The 19,373-nt window shown below is 35.2% G+C and overlaps 1 protein-coding gene across 1 annotated transcript; it reads right to left on the minus strand.

Annotated features, from left to right (window-relative positions):
* Positions 1–812: 812 nt before the first annotated feature.
* On the minus strand, positions 813–18,279 carry LOC139687519 (dynein assembly factor with WD repeat domains 1). Its single transcript, XM_071584712.1, has 8 exons — positions 18,179–18,279; positions 17,984–18,106; positions 14,119–14,303; positions 12,038–12,167; positions 10,578–10,737; positions 1,585–1,719; positions 1,382–1,474; positions 813–917 (listed from the first exon to the last, which is right to left on the minus strand). The coding sequence occupies exons 1-8, from the start codon at positions 18,277–18,279 to the stop codon at positions 813–815; spliced, it is 1,032 nt and encodes a 343-aa protein (XP_071440813.1).
* Between the last annotated feature and the right edge of the window lie 1,094 nt (positions 18,280–19,373).

Genomic DNA, 19,373 nt, shown 5'->3' on the forward strand with positions numbered 1-19,373 from the left:
AAGGTCTAGCGTGAGTAGAATACTAGGTGTATGTATGCAAATATTTTCAAATAAGTATTTTATGTGATTGTATATAGTGCTGTATACTATATTATCTATGAACAACTGTATGTTCCTAAATGATGACATTACCATATGTGAATATGATTATAAGATGAATAAAGTATATTATTATTATTTATTGAAACAGATGTGGATAGAAGCATCTGGGAGTTGGGGTGAGGCATAGGAGGAGGGAATACAGGATGATCAGTGGTTATTAATTCTTAAATTGATGAGTTTGGCACATTGCCCAATGTAAAAAGCTGCTTAAAGTTGCTTAAGGTGCTGTAAGGAGCCAAAAACTACGGTAAACTTTAAAGAAAGTGCTATTGGGGTAGGGGACATGTGCTGAGTAATGGAGCAGGCTTTGCATCTTGCATTGAGTCACATATTTTGGCACATTAAGGGAATTGAAAAGGGCCCTGGTGGTCTTTCAAATATTTTAAAGATAGAAGGGATGTGAGAAGAGTGGATTTTTGGCCAGGTGGTAAGATTTTGATTAAATTCTGGATTTAAGGCATGTACAGTTGAGATTTTAATTTCATTGAATAAATGCCTTAACTTTCCTAAAAAAAAATTATTTCTGGTTCTCCAAATTTTTAGTTTCAGATAGACATATACAGTTTGTATTGAAGGATGTATTCTGTTTCAATTTGAGTGCATTTGTTCCTATGTAATCAGTATACTTGTGAAAAAACTTTCGTTAAGTTATAACATATGTACAAAGTTTATTCACATATATTTTACATAGAACTCTTTTTCTTTATTCTTCATCTCCATACATGGCAAACACCATCTTTTGAAGCTGTTATAATTAAATCACTACTATTGCTGTATTGGCTGAAAAAGACACTGTCTGAATGCCCATCCAAAATCTGGAAAATGAATAGGTTTTCATGATGTTCATGGAAGTGCTACATTAAAATAAATTCATTGGAAATATGTATGTACAGTATTTTCCCAACGATAACGCACGCGCTATCTATACAAAAATGTTCAGATGATCGAAAAAATGACGATTTGCATCCTGTATATAATGAAAACTGAAAAAATCCAAACTTAGACATATTTTTAAACACACATCCGGTATAAACGTATTTTTACACACACTATACTTAATTTTTCCACGCATATGTATATATATTTATATACAGATGCACAGCATCTATACTTGTTCAAGATAACTATGAAGCCCTGGGTGCGCGATACCTATATAAATTCATGATAACTACTAAGTTCTGGGTGCACGTTATTGATGGGAAAATACGGTATTTAGCATTAAGCCAAATTAAATAGTTACTAAGTTTCTCCTTAAATTATAAAATCATAAAAAAATCACCTGCAAGCAGTTTCCAGTTTCTACATTCCATAACCGTCCAGTACAATCAATGCTTGCAGTTAAAAGGCGATTTCCCTTGGGGCTGAAGCAAACCTGCGTAAATGGAGTAAAAGTTTATGTCTTTCTTGTTAGCAGAGAGATATGAGAAAGATATCTTCACACAATCAAATATTTTTTGTTTTATTTTCAATTTATATGCTTACTCTAAGAATTGGGTCCTTGTGGCCATTCATCGTTGATACCAACTGGAGGGTTTTGGCATCCCAAACTTGAGCACCACCATCACTGCTTGCGGTTGCTAAATGTTTTCCTTTTGAATCAAAAGTCAAATCCAACATCTGTTATTGAAAAGAATCACATGCTAAAATTTAGTGACTTTGGAAATTTGATCTGAATCACATTTATCACTGCCCCTTTACCAGACTGCTGTAACTCAAAATGTCACACTTTCAAGTAATTTTAAATAGTGTTCGAAATTTAAATTAGATGATTAATTCTAAAATAAATCAAATATCATTTATTTTTAAATGGACATTTATACATTCCTTCTTGAATACATGAATATCATTCTTATTTTGACTTGGTGTATAAGAGAGCATTAATAACATAGTTTTTAAATTAAAAAGTGTGATTTTATTGAGTCTGGAGATTCCCAACACTTCATAATGACTTGCAGAATATTTTTCTGTGGACTATTTTAAATCAGATCTGACAGGGCTCCTGCATAGGTGTGGGCTCCCGGGTAATTACCCACTTTGCCCATCCCTTCCTCTGCTTAAGAAGCAATCAACATCCTAGCCATTGGCAATCCCTGGGTCTTGTGGACTCTGCATAAGTTATGTCGCTAAAATTTTGAAGATTCTTATTCAGAAATACCTCAAAATATTGCTATCACTACATTCAAATATACATTTTGAATGATTCTTTTTCTAATGGTCAGTTTCCATGGAGATCCACTGTCATTTGTCATGCCTATAGCTCAATTACAGTGGATACTGTTACATACTTATGCCCAAATACAACTATCATTAGAAATTTCTCATGATTGACAAGCTTTTAAAGAACAGGTACTTAACTTACAGTGTGCAGTAAGTTTTGAAAGCATTTTTTTGTTGGATTGGATATAGGTGAGGTAGTTACGTGATTGGAATTAAGAGCCAAAATCAAAGGTATATTGCAAGGTATTCAAGGCCTGCATTGGGGTAAAATATAATTTAAATGATCCTACGGCTTGCCATAGTACCAAAGACTCCATTCATACTATACATCAGAATTAGTCTATTCAATAACAGTCATTATCCAATAGCTTCCACCTTGGTGAAAGAGTTTGCCAAGTTATTTTTTTCATTCTAATTCATTTTGTAAATATTGAATAAGTTTTTGTGCATTCTTTAATAAGATGTTGCAATCCATTTTTTTCTTTACTATTTTGACAAAATTTTAGAAAATTCAAATGGCAAAACACATTATTTAAAAGAAATAAAGTTATATATATTTTTAACCTGTGTATTATTTTAATTAATGCCTATACGGAGTTTTCAAGGTAGATGCTCATATTTTTATTACTATGGCAGTCTTTTAGTTAAGGAAGGTTTTAGATAGACTCACAGACAATAACCGCTGTTACATTTCTAAGCTTCACTCAATATGAAACCTTTCTCTACAATGAACGTTACTGCAATTGTGCATTCTGTCCAACATGTCTACTCTTTTCCTCCCACAAACCCCCCTGCCTAACATTCTCCCTTCTGCCAGTCTTATACTATCCATTGCCAGCCAAATGCCTGCATTTACTTTTGTTGCGGCCTTTGAATTTCTTCAAACTACTGTCCCTCCTTCCCTAGCATGCAAAGTACTTCTTCATCTATTTGCCTTTCCTTCATTTTATTTCCTAATCTCTATTTTCTCACCCAAATCTTGAAAGCCTCCAACGTATGCCTATCTGCTTGCATCAACAACTACAAAGTGTCTGTGCCACAAAAAAACAATGCCTTGTGTAAAGAGAGTTTCGCCATTATTTTCTTGACATCCTTCTTTGAGTCCCTTGTCATCAACTCCCTCGTAAAAAATTCCTCTAGTAAAATCTTTTTTAATATCCTAACTACTTCAACCATCTTCATCCGAAATACGTTTAAGAAAGGTGAACTACTTAACTTTTAACATCTTCCTATTTCTGGAGAAGATGATAGTACTTTGTTTTATCACATAAATTCTTACCGCATTTCTATCACAATGGTTTAGCAATATTTTTTGTAGGATTTTAGATTATCAACTGGCTAAATAAAGGTCCATCAGTTATGTAAGCTAACAGAATTAATGAATTCCCTACCTACTTGCATTCCCATTTCCACCTATACGCTCCCCCTCTTTCATCATTTTCTCTGCTTATATTTTGAGAAGAATGAGTGATAGTGGACATCCCTGTTTTATCCCCCTTATCCTGACTCCTCTTCATCCCATACCCATGCATGTTCAATTTGTGACAGGTACATGCTCCAGAAATATTGTCTCTCTCTACATTCTACTCCTATCTCCTGCAATATTTTCATTAATTCTACCCATTTACTCTCTTGGAAACCACCTCTGGTTCCACAAAGGAAAGAGTATATCCTGGTTGCATTCTATTTTCTTTCTATTACGGAGGTTGCTATTGCTATGGCACTCCTTATATCTCTTCCATCATCTTCCATTTTCTTCACACTTTTGCTGATTATCTCTAGTACTACCTTAACCCTGAGCCATATCAAGCCTAATTCCCTAGAGTCCTGTCAAGCATTAGCTCTTTTCTTTTTTGACGAACGAATTACCTAGTGAAAACATCCTGAAAACTATTTCTCCAGGCAATGTCTGTTATAAACAATATATGTATCTCTTTTTTAATTTAGTAAATCAAAGTAATGAATGTAGAAGAGGATCCTCATCACATTACATAACACAATAAAGCAATGTATTCATATGTCCTGAGTAGATAAAATATAGCTATTATTAGTATGCAAGGTGTGATCAAAAAAAGACAGGACTCGTTTTATAACTTGTTTATTTCGACGGATACAGCTTAATCGAACTTGATGCCTTCCGGCTCCCGAACCCTGCCTCGTAAGCCGCCTTAGGGACCCTCTCCAGGTACGCCATACAATTAGTTTTAATGTCCACAATAGAGTCGAATCGGTGCTCTTTCAAAGTTGATTTTAACTTTGGAAACGAAAAGGCATCTTTCGGTTCACTGCGACCCCCAGCCTCTTCATAACCTTTAAGTTGAAATCCTTGTTGACGGTCTGACGTTGAAGGACATATTCGTAATGAATCAGCCCTTGCCAATCGAAGTAACACACCAACATGACCTTCACATTGGACCGGGACATGCGAGCTTTCTTTGGTCGCGGAGAATGAGGATGTTTCCACTGAGAAGACTGGGCCTTCGTCTCAACATCATAACCATAAACTCAGGTTTCGTCACCGGTTAAGATGGTTTTAAGAAACTCTGGGTCAGCATTGGCTCGATCCAGGACTTCCTGACAAATGCCCACACGTTTTTGTCTCTGTTCATCAGTCGGCACCCGCGGGACGAATTTTGTTGCGACACGCGTCGTGCCAAAATGTCTGTCAAAATTGTCTGACAGGATCCAAAACTAATTTTCACTTCTTCGGCTATCTCGTTAACAGTTAAACGGCGATTTGCCCGCATCGTTCCCCAATTTGGCATGGTTGGGGTCTGTCGAAGTGGAAAGCCGAATCTTCATCTGTCGAGGTTCTGCCCGATTTAAAACGACTGTACCACTCAAAACACTGGCTTCGATTCATAGCTCCATTAACAAAGGCTTGATGAATCATTCCAAATGTCTCCGCAGCACTTCTGCCAAGTTGGAAACAAAATTTCACACACACACGCTGTTCCTCTAGCTCCTTCATTGCTGCCGTTGAACGCGGCGACGAACAGGTTAAGACACGTACCGCTGCTGCTGCGTAACGACTCGACGTAAACAAACACAACACCTCTCGTTTCATTCGTCAGATGTGTCGCTCGATGGCGCACTGTGTCTCGTTTGGATCCGTTGAACGGTTTGCGCAGAATGTAATCAGTCCTGCCGTTTTTTGGTCACACCTTATTTATGACTGTCAGTTAAATTTATTGGAATGATTTACATCATAAATCAAGGTATAAGCTTCACTTTTAATACTCAAATAACTCAAAAGATATATCCAAATAGAGGTAAAACCATAATCGTGAGGCCCATAACAATAGAAGGATTAGAGAGTTTCCAACTGCTTCTATCTTGTATTGATTGGCATGGTTTTTCCACAGACTCTGTAGAACAAACATGTTTCTCAAGTTTTTTAGGTAATTTCCTAGGCATTTTTGAGCAATGCTTTCCTAAAAAAATTCTAAACTCTATCCCCACTAAAAATATAAAAAATCTCTGGTATACTGGGGAGTTATTAGCTCTTAGAAATGATTTACTTAGTTACTACCACTCTTACAAAACCAGTGGAAGCCAGCATGACAAAGAGGCTTACTTGAAATACAAAAGAGATTATTATAATTTAGTTAGGTGTGCAAAAAATAATGCTTACAAGGATTTTATATTGAATGCAAAAAATAAACAAAAGGCAGCATGGAGTGTAATCAATCAAGAAGTTGGTCATGGTAATGGAAAAGAAAATCTTCCTTTCACCCTAGATGCTGTAAATAATTTTTTCTTAAAAGCTGTTGAAGACAATTTGTTCTCTCGAAAAGTTGATGCTGCCAATATTGATAATATGCTGCAAAATCTTCCTCCGAATAATTTAAATTTTAAATGGAATTTTGTTACTCCACTTGATATTATATCGACTGTTAAAAAATCTAACAGTAAGGATATTTATGGTCTTTCTAACTCCCTAATAAAGGACATTATTGTGCTCATTGCGGAACCATTAGCAATGTTAGTCAATTTATGTTTTGAGACAGGAGATTTTCCAACAGCTCTAAAATATTCCAAAACAGTACCTGTCTATAAGAAAGGTGATAAAGATGATTTAGCTAACTACCGCCCCATTTCCATAGTCCCTGTTTTTGGTAAAATTTTTGAAGCTATTATGAAAGATCAAATATGTAATTTTTTTGAGTTAAATAATCTCTTTTCCAAATCCCAGTACGGCTTTCGATCTGGGAAATCTACAATTTTGGCAGTAGAGTCCATAGTTAATTATGTCATTAATGCATTTGAAGAAAAGGAATCAGTCTCAGTGACACTATGTGATCTTAGTAAGGCCTTCGACTGTGTTAATCATTCAATATTACTAACAAAGCTAGAATATTATGGTATTAAGGGAGTTGCACTGAAACTAATGAAGTCATATTTGGATGATCGCCACCAATTGGTTGAACTTGATGGCTGTCGATCTGCAGCTCTTAAAGTAAAATGTGGTGTACCACAGGGCTCTGTGCTTGGCCCAGTACTTTTCATTATCATGATTAATGATTTGCCCTGTAATATGAAACCTAGATCTGTTTTATATGCTGATGACACTACTTTTGTGCAAAAGTGTCAACATCCAGAAGATGCAAAGTTACGATCTAGCGCTACCCAAAAACAGGCTAAGGAATGGTTTGATGTTAATCATTTACAATTAAATACTAACAAAACTCAGCATATTGTTTACAGTCTAAAATCAAAAATAATTGATGTTGAAACTGTTAAAATATTAGGGATTTATATTGATACAAAACTTAACTGGGAGGCTCACATCAGTCAGACCTATAATAAACTGAGTAAAGCTGTTTATACGTTAAGAAATCTCAACTTTCCCATTTCCAATGAGTACCATTTAACACTTTACCATGCCTTCTTTCAATGTCATTTGAATTATGGTGTTGAGTTATGGGGTCATTCCCCTCATGTTAAACAAATTTTGCTACTGCAAAAGAGAGCTATTCGCTCTCTTGCTAATATACCACCACGTGATTCCTGCAAACCTTTTTTTATTAGGCATAGAATCATGACTGTATTTTGTTTGTATATCTTTAAGGCTCTGATTCATGTGAAAGTTAATCTAGAAACTTACCAATTAAGATCCAACCTCCATAACTATTCCACAAGAAGTAAATCGAATCTAAATACTACTTATTGTAGATTGTCATTAACTTACAACACATTCACAATATGAACATACGACTGTATAACTATCTGCCTACTCAGTTGAAATCAGATGGTATCCAGAGTTTCAAGAATAGGGTATATACCTGGTTACTTGCTCACCCACTATACTCATTGGATGAATTCTTTTGTGACAATTTTCATCACATTTAAGAAAGTATGTTTATATGTTAAATAATACTTATATTGATGACATTTAATATAGTTGTACCATTTTTAAAATGAATAAAGTATTATTATTATTATTACATTCAAGTGGATTTTACCGTACAAGACCTAAGACTGCAAGACCTAAGATTTAAAATGAGGATTTAATAATATTCCTTATATAAGTCCTTATTGTTAAATAAAACTATTCTGTTGTATTTTGTTTGTCAAAAAGCCAAAACACAGTATTCAATCCAAAGGTTGGTTTTGGAGATGATTGTGGAGTTCACCCGGTACTAAGCTGAACAGCTTGTGAAATTCACACGTCAGGGTAGGGGGGGCAGTTCCTTTCCTTGTGCCGGTTATGGTTTCTCAGGAAGATCTGGCACCCGAAAAATCACATAGGGTGGGTGGAGCTGCAGGTACCTAAAGAGGCTTGCCTGGGAATCGAACCCGGGCCCTCCAGTCAGTCGTCTGATGCCCTACACCTGGGTTTAGTATTAATTCAGAGGAAGATTGATGTAGAAAAACTATTAGGTGATCATCCAATTTCATCAGTGAAACATTTATTGGGAAAAAGGACAGTGAAAAAAGTTTGACAAAAATGTATTTCTCTGTACCAACCTGCGGGTAGAGTATTGTGGTTGGTGGGATGTAGCTGCTTAAAATACTTCATCACCATTGACCACTAGAGGTGATAGAGGGAGCCTTGGGAACCTGTAGTTTTGTACAAGTTTCTTATTATTTTTAAGTGATATTGCATTTGATAGCAATTTAAAATATCAGCAAATAAAAACATGTAATGATGTTCTAAGATCTGTAAAATACTTTGCATATTGCCGCATTGTTTTTCTAGATACCTGTATATCTGAATGTGCATTTATAGCTATCAAATATGCCATACTACCTTGATCAAAAAGTTCCCGGAATAACCACCGCGTGGCGCTCCCATCGTTCCGATTTGAGTTCTGTTTTTTTGTTAAATTGGTACATCTGTTGTTGATATTCCCTTTAAATCTTAGTGTCATAACTTGACATTTGCAAAAGTTACGTAGCCAAGAGTACATCTATCTCTGTGTGTGTTGGCGATTTTTTACAATTTCAGAAATGGATTTAAATTTGCAACAACGAACTTGTATTAAATTTTGCGTAAAAAACGGATTTAGTGGCGCACGGACGTTGGAAATGTTGGAAAAGTGTTTCGGCAACGATACTCTAAAAATAACGGTCGTTTACCAGTGGCACGAGCGGTTCAGAAGTGGTCGTGAGTCAATCGAAGATGATGAACGCAGTGGCAGACCATCGACATCGAAAGTCGGTGAAAAAATTGATAAAGTAAAAGAAATGTTGGTCAATAACCGCAAATTAACCATCAGAGAAATAGCGGAGGACTTGAACATTGCCTATGGATCCGCCCAAGACATTGTGGTTAATGATTTGGGTTTCCGTCGTGTAGCAGCAAAGTTGGTGCCAAAAGACCTCAATTTCATGCAAAAAAGAGACCGTGTTGACGTCGCAAAAGACATGATTTGCGAGGCTGAATCCGATCCCACATTCATCAAAAGGATCATTACTGGAGACGAGACGTGGGTTTATGAGTACGACACGCAATCCAGACATCAGGCAAGTGAATGGCGTTCACCAAATGAGCCGAGACCAAAAAAACCACGTCGTTTTCAGTCAAAAAAGAAGGCAATGCTGACGGTTTTCATGGATTACAACGGTGTAGTGCATCATGAATTTTTGCCAGAAGGCCAGACAGTAAACAAAGAGTATTATTTGGGCGTTATGAGACGTTTGCGTGAAGCAATTCGCCGAAAGAGACCAGAAATGTGGGCAGAAAACTCGTGGATTTTGCACCATGATAACGCACCGTCGCACAGTGCTATCATTATTCGTAATTTTTTGACGAAAAATGCAACAAATACCATCCAACAGCCACCGAATTCACCTGATTTGGCTCCCTGTGACTTCTTTCTGTTCAATCGAGTTAAAAAACCATTACGGGGAACGCGTTTTAGCAGCCGAGAGGAAGTAATGGAAAAATCGCAGGAAGCACTGATGGACATACCGAAAACCGAATATAAAAAATGTTTCGAGGATTGGATCAAGCGCTGGCATAAGTGTGTTGCAGTCGATGGGGATTACTTTGAAGGGGACAATATAGATTTAGATGAATAAACTTGTATTTTTAATTTTCTGAATAAATTCCGGGAAATTTTTGATCAAGGTAGTATTTCTGTCTTTGTTCAATTTAACATGACCTCACTTGACCCTGGAAGAATAGATGTACGTCATTTATGTAAAACTAATTGGTGCTGGTGCAAAGATTTCCATGATATATAGTTTTCAAAGGCTCCATTGCATCAGATTTTACTCTGTTTGTTGTTACTGTTGATAATGGTTTCACCAGCAGAAGCAATGAACACGGTGAACAAAGACATTGCAACATTCACCCAAAAAATTGATCTCTATATTGAGTCAAGAATCGAGGAGGATATGATAAGAGACCCAATGGATGTTAGTTAAAATTAAATCTGTGAATCCAATGGTGATAAACTGTAAAATATAGAGAAAAAAAGGAGTGATAAGGGAAAAAAGTATGGGTCTGAAGGGATTGGTAATTCATGAAGACTGGCTTTTGAGTTACCATTCCTATAGATATGACTCCTATATTTTTTCTCTCCGACCATTCCTTAATTTCTTCCTCTTTCATTGTTGATAACCAATTTACGCACTTGCGTAATTCATCTTATACCTTAAGCCATAACACTCAGGCCTGATTTAGAATATTGGATATTGATTGATTAATCAGACAACATCCAACTATTTGATTTCATTCCAATGAATTATATTGCCATTAAACGGTGGTCTTCTGAAATAAAGTAAGATTATAATACAATGTAACGTACCTCGGCAGTCAGTTTAGCAGTTGTTCCAAGACACTTTGATGATCGAACATCCCATATTTTTGCTGTGCCATCGGCAGAGCTACTGGCTATAAGACTGCAATCATTGTTGTAAATACTGTTAGTTATCTCTTTTTCATGCCCTGATATTGTACCAATTTTTCTGAAAAGGGTGGGTCGTAAGTTAAGAATGTAATATAGCACCAATAATGCATCCCATGACAGAGATATAACTTGTGAATGTTGTTACAGGCAGTTAATATATATTAGTTCCACACTTGTTGGTCAACTTAATTTTGAAGGCAATGGATAATTACAATGCAACAATTTCAGAGTGTAAAAATCATTTGCCTTGACCGGGATTCGAACCCAGATCCCTAAATTTCTGGTCGAGTGCTTTAGCCAGTTAAGCTATCGAGGCATCCTCTTAAACTTTAGCGGATGTCTCCGTTAAAAGTTACTGTTACGGCAATCTCCGGCAGTTTCTTTGGAATTTGGCAATGGATAATATTCTTCCTTCGATGTTTTGGCACCAAAAATAGCAAGACACTAAAACAAGCAATGGCTTCCATTCTAGAAGCACTAGATACCCATATTTTATATTTTGATTGATGTATTATGACACACCCATTATGATAATGTAAAGCCAATTTCAATATTAAATCTTAAACGTCTTTCATGAGTCACATTGAAGGATTGTGCCAAGGTAAAATGACATTTTGCTATACATCATATCTGGTCATATGGAAACTTTCTTCAAATGGGTGCCTAGTAAATAATGTTAGTAACTTCCTCTTCTGTTTCATTTAAAATTTGTATGCAAGTGATATTGTTGCACAAAATTGCCCTGATTTTGACATCTCAATGAACAAGTGTCTAAATAGTTTTGTTATAGAAAACACGACTTTAAAGTTATACTTGATAGAGTAATACTTTAGGGTTGTATAATTGCATTGAAGTTTTGGATAATGTTTAAATTTTGATTACTGTGGAAATACATTTCCAAACTCTTTGGTTTTGACCAAAGAAAATTTTTTTTGTTACATAGATGTAACCTTTTGCAACCTTCTAATTTAACACAGTTTGCAGTTGCATACAATTTCCAAATATTGGCCCAATTGAAATTGAAAAGAAACAACTTGGCTTTTCCACATAGAATTTTTTTTATTTACGACCTAGGTTTCATTATGGTATGGCATCATCGGGTTAAACCTGACGATGCCATACCATAATTAAACCTCGGTCGTAAATAAAAAAATTTCTATGTGGAAAAGCCAAGTTGTTTCTTCTTAATTTCAATGTGAAGATTTTCCACTAATTGACATCAGAAACTATTTTATTGGCCAAATAACTATCTGCATTCCTTGTGAAGTGTTGAGGTGTGATAGCTATTCAATTTTTGTCAAATCGGGAACAGGAACATATGAATATAGTCTGAATTTTAAAACAAAATCAGTATGTACATGTGATTTCTTGCATCCCAAATTGAAATGTTTCCATCAAAAGATCCAGTTATCAGATTCTTTCCAGATTTGTCAAAATGTAATGCAATGAACTGTCCTCCATCACTGGGAAGAACTGCTAGTTGCTGACCTGAAATAAGAAAATATATATATAGGTGCTTCCATTAAACTGAATAATCAGGTCATTTGATTTATTTCATGGGATGAACATATTTATAAAGTCATTGAGGAACAAGGTAGATAGATACCTTTATAAGAGTGGGGTACATAGATAGCAGTACAGGGAGAGTAATAAAGACATGAGTCAGCAGTGGTGGAGGTACCAATCTGAGACTTATGCAGTTCGCTAATAAGTCACACATCCCTTGATTATTATATTATTTTCTTTAATTCTACCCAATTCACTCTGTCAATTACCAACCACCTTTCCAAAATCTACAGAACAGGCAAATATGTCCTAATTGTACTCCCTATTCCTCTCTATTAGTAGCAGTACTTTTTCATTTGTGCAAAGGCATCAAGTGTGCCTCTTGCCTTCCTCAACCCAGACTGATCATCTCATAGGTAGTCATTTGCCCTGCTCATCATCCCTTTTGATTGATGACCCTGAGAACTACTTTAGCTGTGTGTGAAATCAATGTAATTGTTCTCTAGTCCTTATATATGACCACCTTTCCCTTTTTTGAGATGGGAACTAACACTGGACTCAAAAAATCTTCTTGCCAGGTTCCTTCCTCGTTGATGCCATGAATTGGTCCATATAGGCTCTACTTCCCACATTTTCTTAACCCCTTAAGCAGTTCCGCAGTGATGTTATCCATCCCCACAGCCTTATTTGATTTGAATGCCCTTTATACCCTTTCTATCTTCCCATGGAGTATGTCATCAAATTCTCATTCTATGCCAAAGCTTGCTGGTTTAATGTATTTACCATATTGTTCCTCTATTTATTCATTCTATCTCTCTTGAATCTTTTCTGGTTCAAGTAATAATTTTCTGGACTTACTGTTGATTGTTTGCATGGATTCTCCCTTCTTACTTCCTGATTGATCTTTCGCCTTTCTGTCCGTTGTGTCCTTCATTTCACTCATCCTCCATAAACACTCCATATCCTTGCACTGTGTCTTCCACCTTCCACTCCACTTCTTTCACTCTATTAGTTTCCCACCCCAGTTTATTATTCAACTATTTGTATTTTCTTCTACTAATTGTGTGATTGCATTCTTCCATTTCCTTATCTTGTCCATCTTCTAATCATCTCATCTGTAATCCACAGTTTTCTTCTCCTTTTCCTATTAAACATTCCTGTAGTTTTTTTTATGGGTTTTGATTCCTCTTTTTCATAATTTCTCATTTGTCTTCTCTTTTTCCTATCTTCCATTCCACATTCATTATTTTACTTACTACCAGCTGATACTCCTTTCTAGTTTCTGCGGCTAATGCTACATTCCATTTTCTCTACCGTCTTTTCTGTTTCATCCACTTGAATCTGACTTTACATTTCATTAGTTATAAATAATCATCTGCATCTCCTCCTAGGAAACTGCTAATAAATCACACTTCCTAAATCTGTAACTAACCATGACATACATCTGCAGTCGGTTCTTTCCCAAGTCACCTGGCATATTCCATGCATGCTTATACCAGCTATGATGTCCAAACCAAGTGTTAGGTGTGATTAATTTATATCTTCATATGATTTCGTAGTGTCATGTAGACCTGAACATAGACTGTAGTTCGTTAGCTCAGCTTTTAATTAAACTAGTGATATTCTATCATTTTCTTCTTAATGGAATAATATACAGAGTTTTTCATTTATTTTAATAGTTGGTTTTCAAAAAAAAAGGATGTCTGTATTTCCAGCATAAATATATGGCTTGTATTTTTGTTGATAGAGTAGGCAAATACAATTGCATTAAAAGTTTTAACATTACTGTAGCTATTTTTTGTATAAGTCATCAATAAGCCATAGGAATTCATCTCCAGTATAAAGTAAGCTTTAATGGATGGAAATATATTTTGCATTGAAAAAAGTCAAGTTGCTTCATCAGCAAATGTAATTGTGGGTATTCAGTTGCTACCTGTGGTTAATTCATAAAGCCGCGCTGTACTGTCCATTGATGTAGTTCCAATGAGGGTACTTTGTTTGTTAAATTGCACTGTAGTGACTTCTGCTGTATGACCCCACAAAGTATGATAACATTCTCCACTTTCAGCTGACCAGAGACGTGCAGTCTTGTCAAATGATCCAGTCAAAATTTTATCTCTGAAATCCATTACATATCTTCATTAATAGTAAAATACTTCTTATTTCTCAATAAATACTAAAGTTCCAATAAAAAATATTTGTCATTAATGCCAGTAAAATTGGTATATTGCATATAACTTATGGTGTGCGTTTATACAGAGAAGGTAGATGGGGCAAGTAGTATGTCCTTGGTGATAGCATTTTCACTCAAAAATAAATACCTTATGCAAGTCATATTATTAAGATTTATTGAGTGTATATAAATAGGTCATTTTAGTTGTGACACCCTGCAATAAAATTTACAATAGGCTCTTTTTATGCTCTTGTGATGATTTTATAATTTTTCTGAATAAATGATGAATTAACACTCTCGATGAACTGATTACGTTTTAATTACTTCCTCTAAACCTTACTGATAACATCTGGAAGCCTCGTTTGAAAGTCTACTGAGGTAGTTAGCTTTTAGCTTTCTGGTCAAAATATTTCTCGAAATGAATTTTTGTGGGTGTGTGGTGATTTTTTTATATTTATATAATCTAGTCAATTATGAAAGTTTCAATGTTGGTTTGGGAGGTGGGATGGGTAAAATGTCGGGTGGCCCAAGGGCCATGAGTTCAAGCTCTGCTTCAGCGTGGGTGCCATGCCAACTCTGGTGGTTATAGTCTCTTGGAAAACTAATGAAAATTCATGAGGTTATAGGGATACCAGGGGCACATGGATCAAAATAGGCATCCAGGGAGCAAAGTATAAAAGGAGGATTGAAATTCAAAGTACATGGATAAATTCAAATAAATTTGAAAGTATTGTGATATTAGGTCTCCTCTGTTGATAGAGAAGTCCACATATGGATATTATTGATGGAAAATTCAGTACAGGATGAATTCCTCTCAGCTGCTGAAAAATGATTCTTTAAGCCATCATCTGGGTATTTAATTTTTCCATGTCCAACCTGTGGTGGGTATTTAATTTCACGCTGAGCCCTAATTTCTATTTTTGTTGTAGGATGATTAAACCCAAACATTTTTTTTTTCAGTACAAAACAAATATTTTGAGTGATAGTTTGTAATGATGAAATTTTTGGTTTAAATTTTTATTTTAATGATAAACCTTTATTATTTAATGTAGTGAAAAACGATAAAAATTTACTTCTTCGTACAATCAATGAAAATACTAGCATAAAATGAATGTTATTTGAGATATATGGTTTAATCAATGGTGACAGGATGTTTCGACAAATAGGCAGTATGTAAATTACAATGCTAGAAATTTTATAAAATTAAGGGGCAACAGGGAAACACACACATTACACTTATATTATTTTCAATCTCTACTCTTCTTTAATAAAAACATTTTAAATGATTACAAGACCCCATTACTATACGTAAAAACACTTCATTTTTTATATGACCATCAAACAAAAAATAAAAACTACCGGACAAAATGAAATTGTTTGAAGCAAACATGAAGAGAAGTGAAATTCTAAAAAAAAAAATTGCATGGTAAATCATGACCATTATTTTGAATTTGCTGTCCATCTATTAGTTTTACTCACCAAAAAAACGATTTATTTTCAAATTCAATGAATATCTATTTTTATAAATCATTTTGATAATAGAATACTCTGAAACATGGAGCAGGACACAAACCAACAGGACACCGATAATTTATTTCCTTCCTTTTCCCCGCTTTGTAGCACATAATACATATTTTTCCGAGGTTAATTTTTAGTTGGCAGGGAGACAGTATCAGGAAAATGTCTCTCGGTAAGGCGACATGGCTCAGGGGCCTTCCTTGGACTACTTGGCCATTTTTTCCATACTTCGGTATCAATATTTCAGCAAGCTAGATTAGAAATTTTTTCAATTCAGTTTCCCCGTAATCTTTTTATAAATGGCATAAGCATCGAACATTGTCATGTCCCTCAAGTGCCGAAATATTTTTTAATAGTATTTTTTGGTTCGATTTCTCGCAATTTTTTACATGCTCATTAGTCCATCGCTTCTATCAACCCCACCCATATTCTTGTACCACAGTTGAGGAAAACCTGGGTAGCTAAAAATATCCAAATCAGTTACCCCACTCATAGAGAGTAACCGTGCAGACCACCATCTGCGAAAGATTACAAGATTAGAGAAACAATAAACCCTATCGGAAAAAATGCACTCCTAGGTAAAGAAGAGGGTGCAGTAAAATGACCTTTCTCGCGGCTCGGGCCGTCGAGATAACAATATTTTCCTTGCCTAGGAAAGAGGCAGTATTTGTATGCAAGTAAAAGATTGCTAAATAACATGGTCTTCAATTGTTTCAAGCTCAACTTTGTGGAAGTTCATGTTGATCAAATGAAGAACGCAATGTACATTTCCATTGTTCTTTATTTTCGCACTACTAGTCTCAACGCTTAGGTGTCATTCACCCGTACCAGATGATGACGCCTAAGCGTTGAGACTAGTAGTGTGGAAATAAAGAACATTGAAAAGATACATTGTGTTATTCATTTATTGAGCATTGTATTCACTAAAACACAAACGCAAAAAAATATTACATGTAGCAAAGCCTGAAGTTGTTTATTCAACAGATCCAGTAAAGATTAAAAAGTGAGAACTGAAAAATACTGAGTGTTAAAAAAATTCTTTCAAATAGCAAAGCCTTCAATAAAATACATGCAGCAGAGGGAAAATAAAAAATACTTTTGCGTGAAAATCGGAGAAAATTAAAATACAAGGGGCAATGAGAATGCAACCCGCAAGATAGGGACACAGCTTCGCTAAAAGACGCGTTGGTACACAAAAAAATATCTGAAGTTCCATCCACTGGGTAGAAAGTGAACTCATTGGATAAATATACGAGTGGCAGTAGTTGTGTGACGGAATATCACGGCATTACCATCAAAAATGAACATAAAATCGGTGTGACTTATATACACGGCATACCCGCCAAGGGATAATCTCCTCATGACGTATATAAACGGCATACCCAGATGAGTGGTAAATGCCTATTAATTTGGATCTTATAAGACATCCCTATAAGCCAAAAATAGGTCTGTCGACTTATGGACCTCCCTATATAATTTTGTCACAGTTTAATTTATTTGGCAGTTCAGGAGGGAGCTCATTGAATATCAGTTAGTAATTCAGATCTAAATTCACAATACGTCAAGAATTTCACATATGCAAGTTGTTGCCTACATAATGGCAAATGGTCAATAAAATCTAACCACTTTTGAAATGAAGTACCGATTAAATAAACCACTGGATTGCAAATTTTGGATAAGTAATGACTTTATACCATCAGAGCCTCAGTTAACTTCTCTGGTTTCAGCTACATTACGTCTGAAGCCTTTTTACCATTAGGACAATTGCTAATGACACTATGATTGCCATAAAAATGCTTCTTGCCTAAAGCAAGGTTAACTAAAGAAGTTCAAAGATTGATATGAGACTTATAATTGGTTGCTATTGATTTCTGCAAAAAGTGGCTGGTGTGAAATAATTAATTCGGAGATAAAATAGCGCTAATGAAAATGTGATGCCTCCATGTCATTATCTTGCATTGTGATCTTTAAAAAGCAATAATATGCATATAAAAAACTCCGAATATTTAAATTATTAATTTAATGCAAAATTTTACAAACATGCATTAGATTATGATTGTTTAATAAGCTCTAAAAAGGATCAAATTATTTCTGAAAAATATCTCACCCAAAAGGATCATTAAATGCCAGTGAGCAAACAACATTTTTGTGGTCATTTAAAGAAAAAACTTCCTTTCCATTGTTAACGCTCCAAACTTTACAAGTTCGGTCATAACTTCCTGAAATAAATCTATTCAATGAGACATTATAAAATTTACGAATTTATAGCGAAAAACTTAATTGAAAAACTTAAAGAGCTTACTTTTTGGCCTGTTTGTTGAGTGCTACATTGGTCATGGGTAGAAAGTGAGGTTGAAACGTAGCCACCTTTTGAAAATAATGTTGATCGTTTTTGCAATTCATGCCTTTTAACGTGATTAAGGATTGAATCAACTGACTTTTTACATTTGTACTAAATAGTGGTTCATCTTTGATTAATTGTTCTGCTAGATGTGATATATCTGTGCTGAAAGGCAACAGAGTTCAATAATACGCTAATAATATTGGAAAAAGATAATTCTAAATTATCTTAAATAAAGTTATTAATGTTACCTTTCTGACAAATGTAAAAGATCGAACATTTTGGTCTTCGTGGTCCCTTGTTGGATGTATTCCAAGCATATCCCTGTTCATAACAAGTTATCTTATTATATTTAGTAATTATTTGTCTAGCAATTATTAATTAAATAGAATATTTGAAATTCTGTAACAACCACCTGGGGGGTGGTAACGTAAAAATATCCTCTTCAGCCGCATTATTAACGCCAGCGCATGAACTTGGGTGAAATAAAGCTGGGATCACTTCTCAGTTTGGCAACTGAAAAATAAAAATAGCAGCAACACATCTCATCCACTATGTTTTCCCGATCGTAGGGTTGGTTGATTAATCATTAGAACGACCTAAAAATCTAAATATTCACAACGAACTAATGCTGTTGAGTGGCCAGTTGCCGGGCAACAGAGGGCGCCAGTTTGAATCGGGGGGTCGGCAGTACTCCCCCCAAAAGACCGCAAGGGCCGTCGAGGGAGGAATCATCTCCGTGACAGGTAATTGCTGACACATATTTGGCATGGTAGTTTAATAGATACTATTTCACTCTTTTGTTGGAGTTTTCCTTTCAAATTTTGAATTCCCGTGAACTACAATGAAATTTGGAGTAATTTTCTACATTGGACGTCCTGGGAGAAAAATCATGACAGCTGATACTCTTTATTTATATTTAAATAATTGATCTGAAAATTATATTTCGACTGAATATACAACGCAATTATTTATATAATTTCGATGAGATGATTTTCATTTGTTTTCCTGGCGAAAAGAGTAAGTACTATGAAGTCGTTTCGGGAAAGATCCGTGTTGTCAGAATTTTTATTTAGGTTTTAGATTATTTTATATGCATGCTATGAATTTAAAAAATTAAAAATTTTTTGTTGTGAGGTTTTATAGAAAATTAAAG

This window comes from Hetaerina americana, unplaced genomic scaffold (genome assembly GCF_022747635.1).
Source record: "Hetaerina americana unplaced genomic scaffold, ioHetAmer1.1.p SCAF_2, whole genome shotgun sequence".
NCBI classification, from domain to species: domain Eukaryota; kingdom Metazoa; phylum Arthropoda; class Insecta; order Odonata; family Calopterygidae; genus Hetaerina; species Hetaerina americana.

Excerpts from the sequence above, each read along its gene's own strand:
- LOC139687519 (XM_071584712.1), bottom strand. The coding sequence starts at position 18,279 with ATGAATTGCAAAAACGATCAACATTATTTTCAAAAGGTGGCTACGTTT. Across the intron at positions 18,107-18,178 it reads CTCAACAAACAGGCCAAAAA|ATTTATTTCAGGAAGTTATG; the intron begins GTAAGCTCTTTA and ends CTCATTGAATAG. Across the intron at positions 14,304-17,983 it reads GCATTTAATGATCCTTTTGG|AGATAAAATTTTGACTGGAT; the intron begins GTGAGATATTTT and ends AATGGATTTCAG.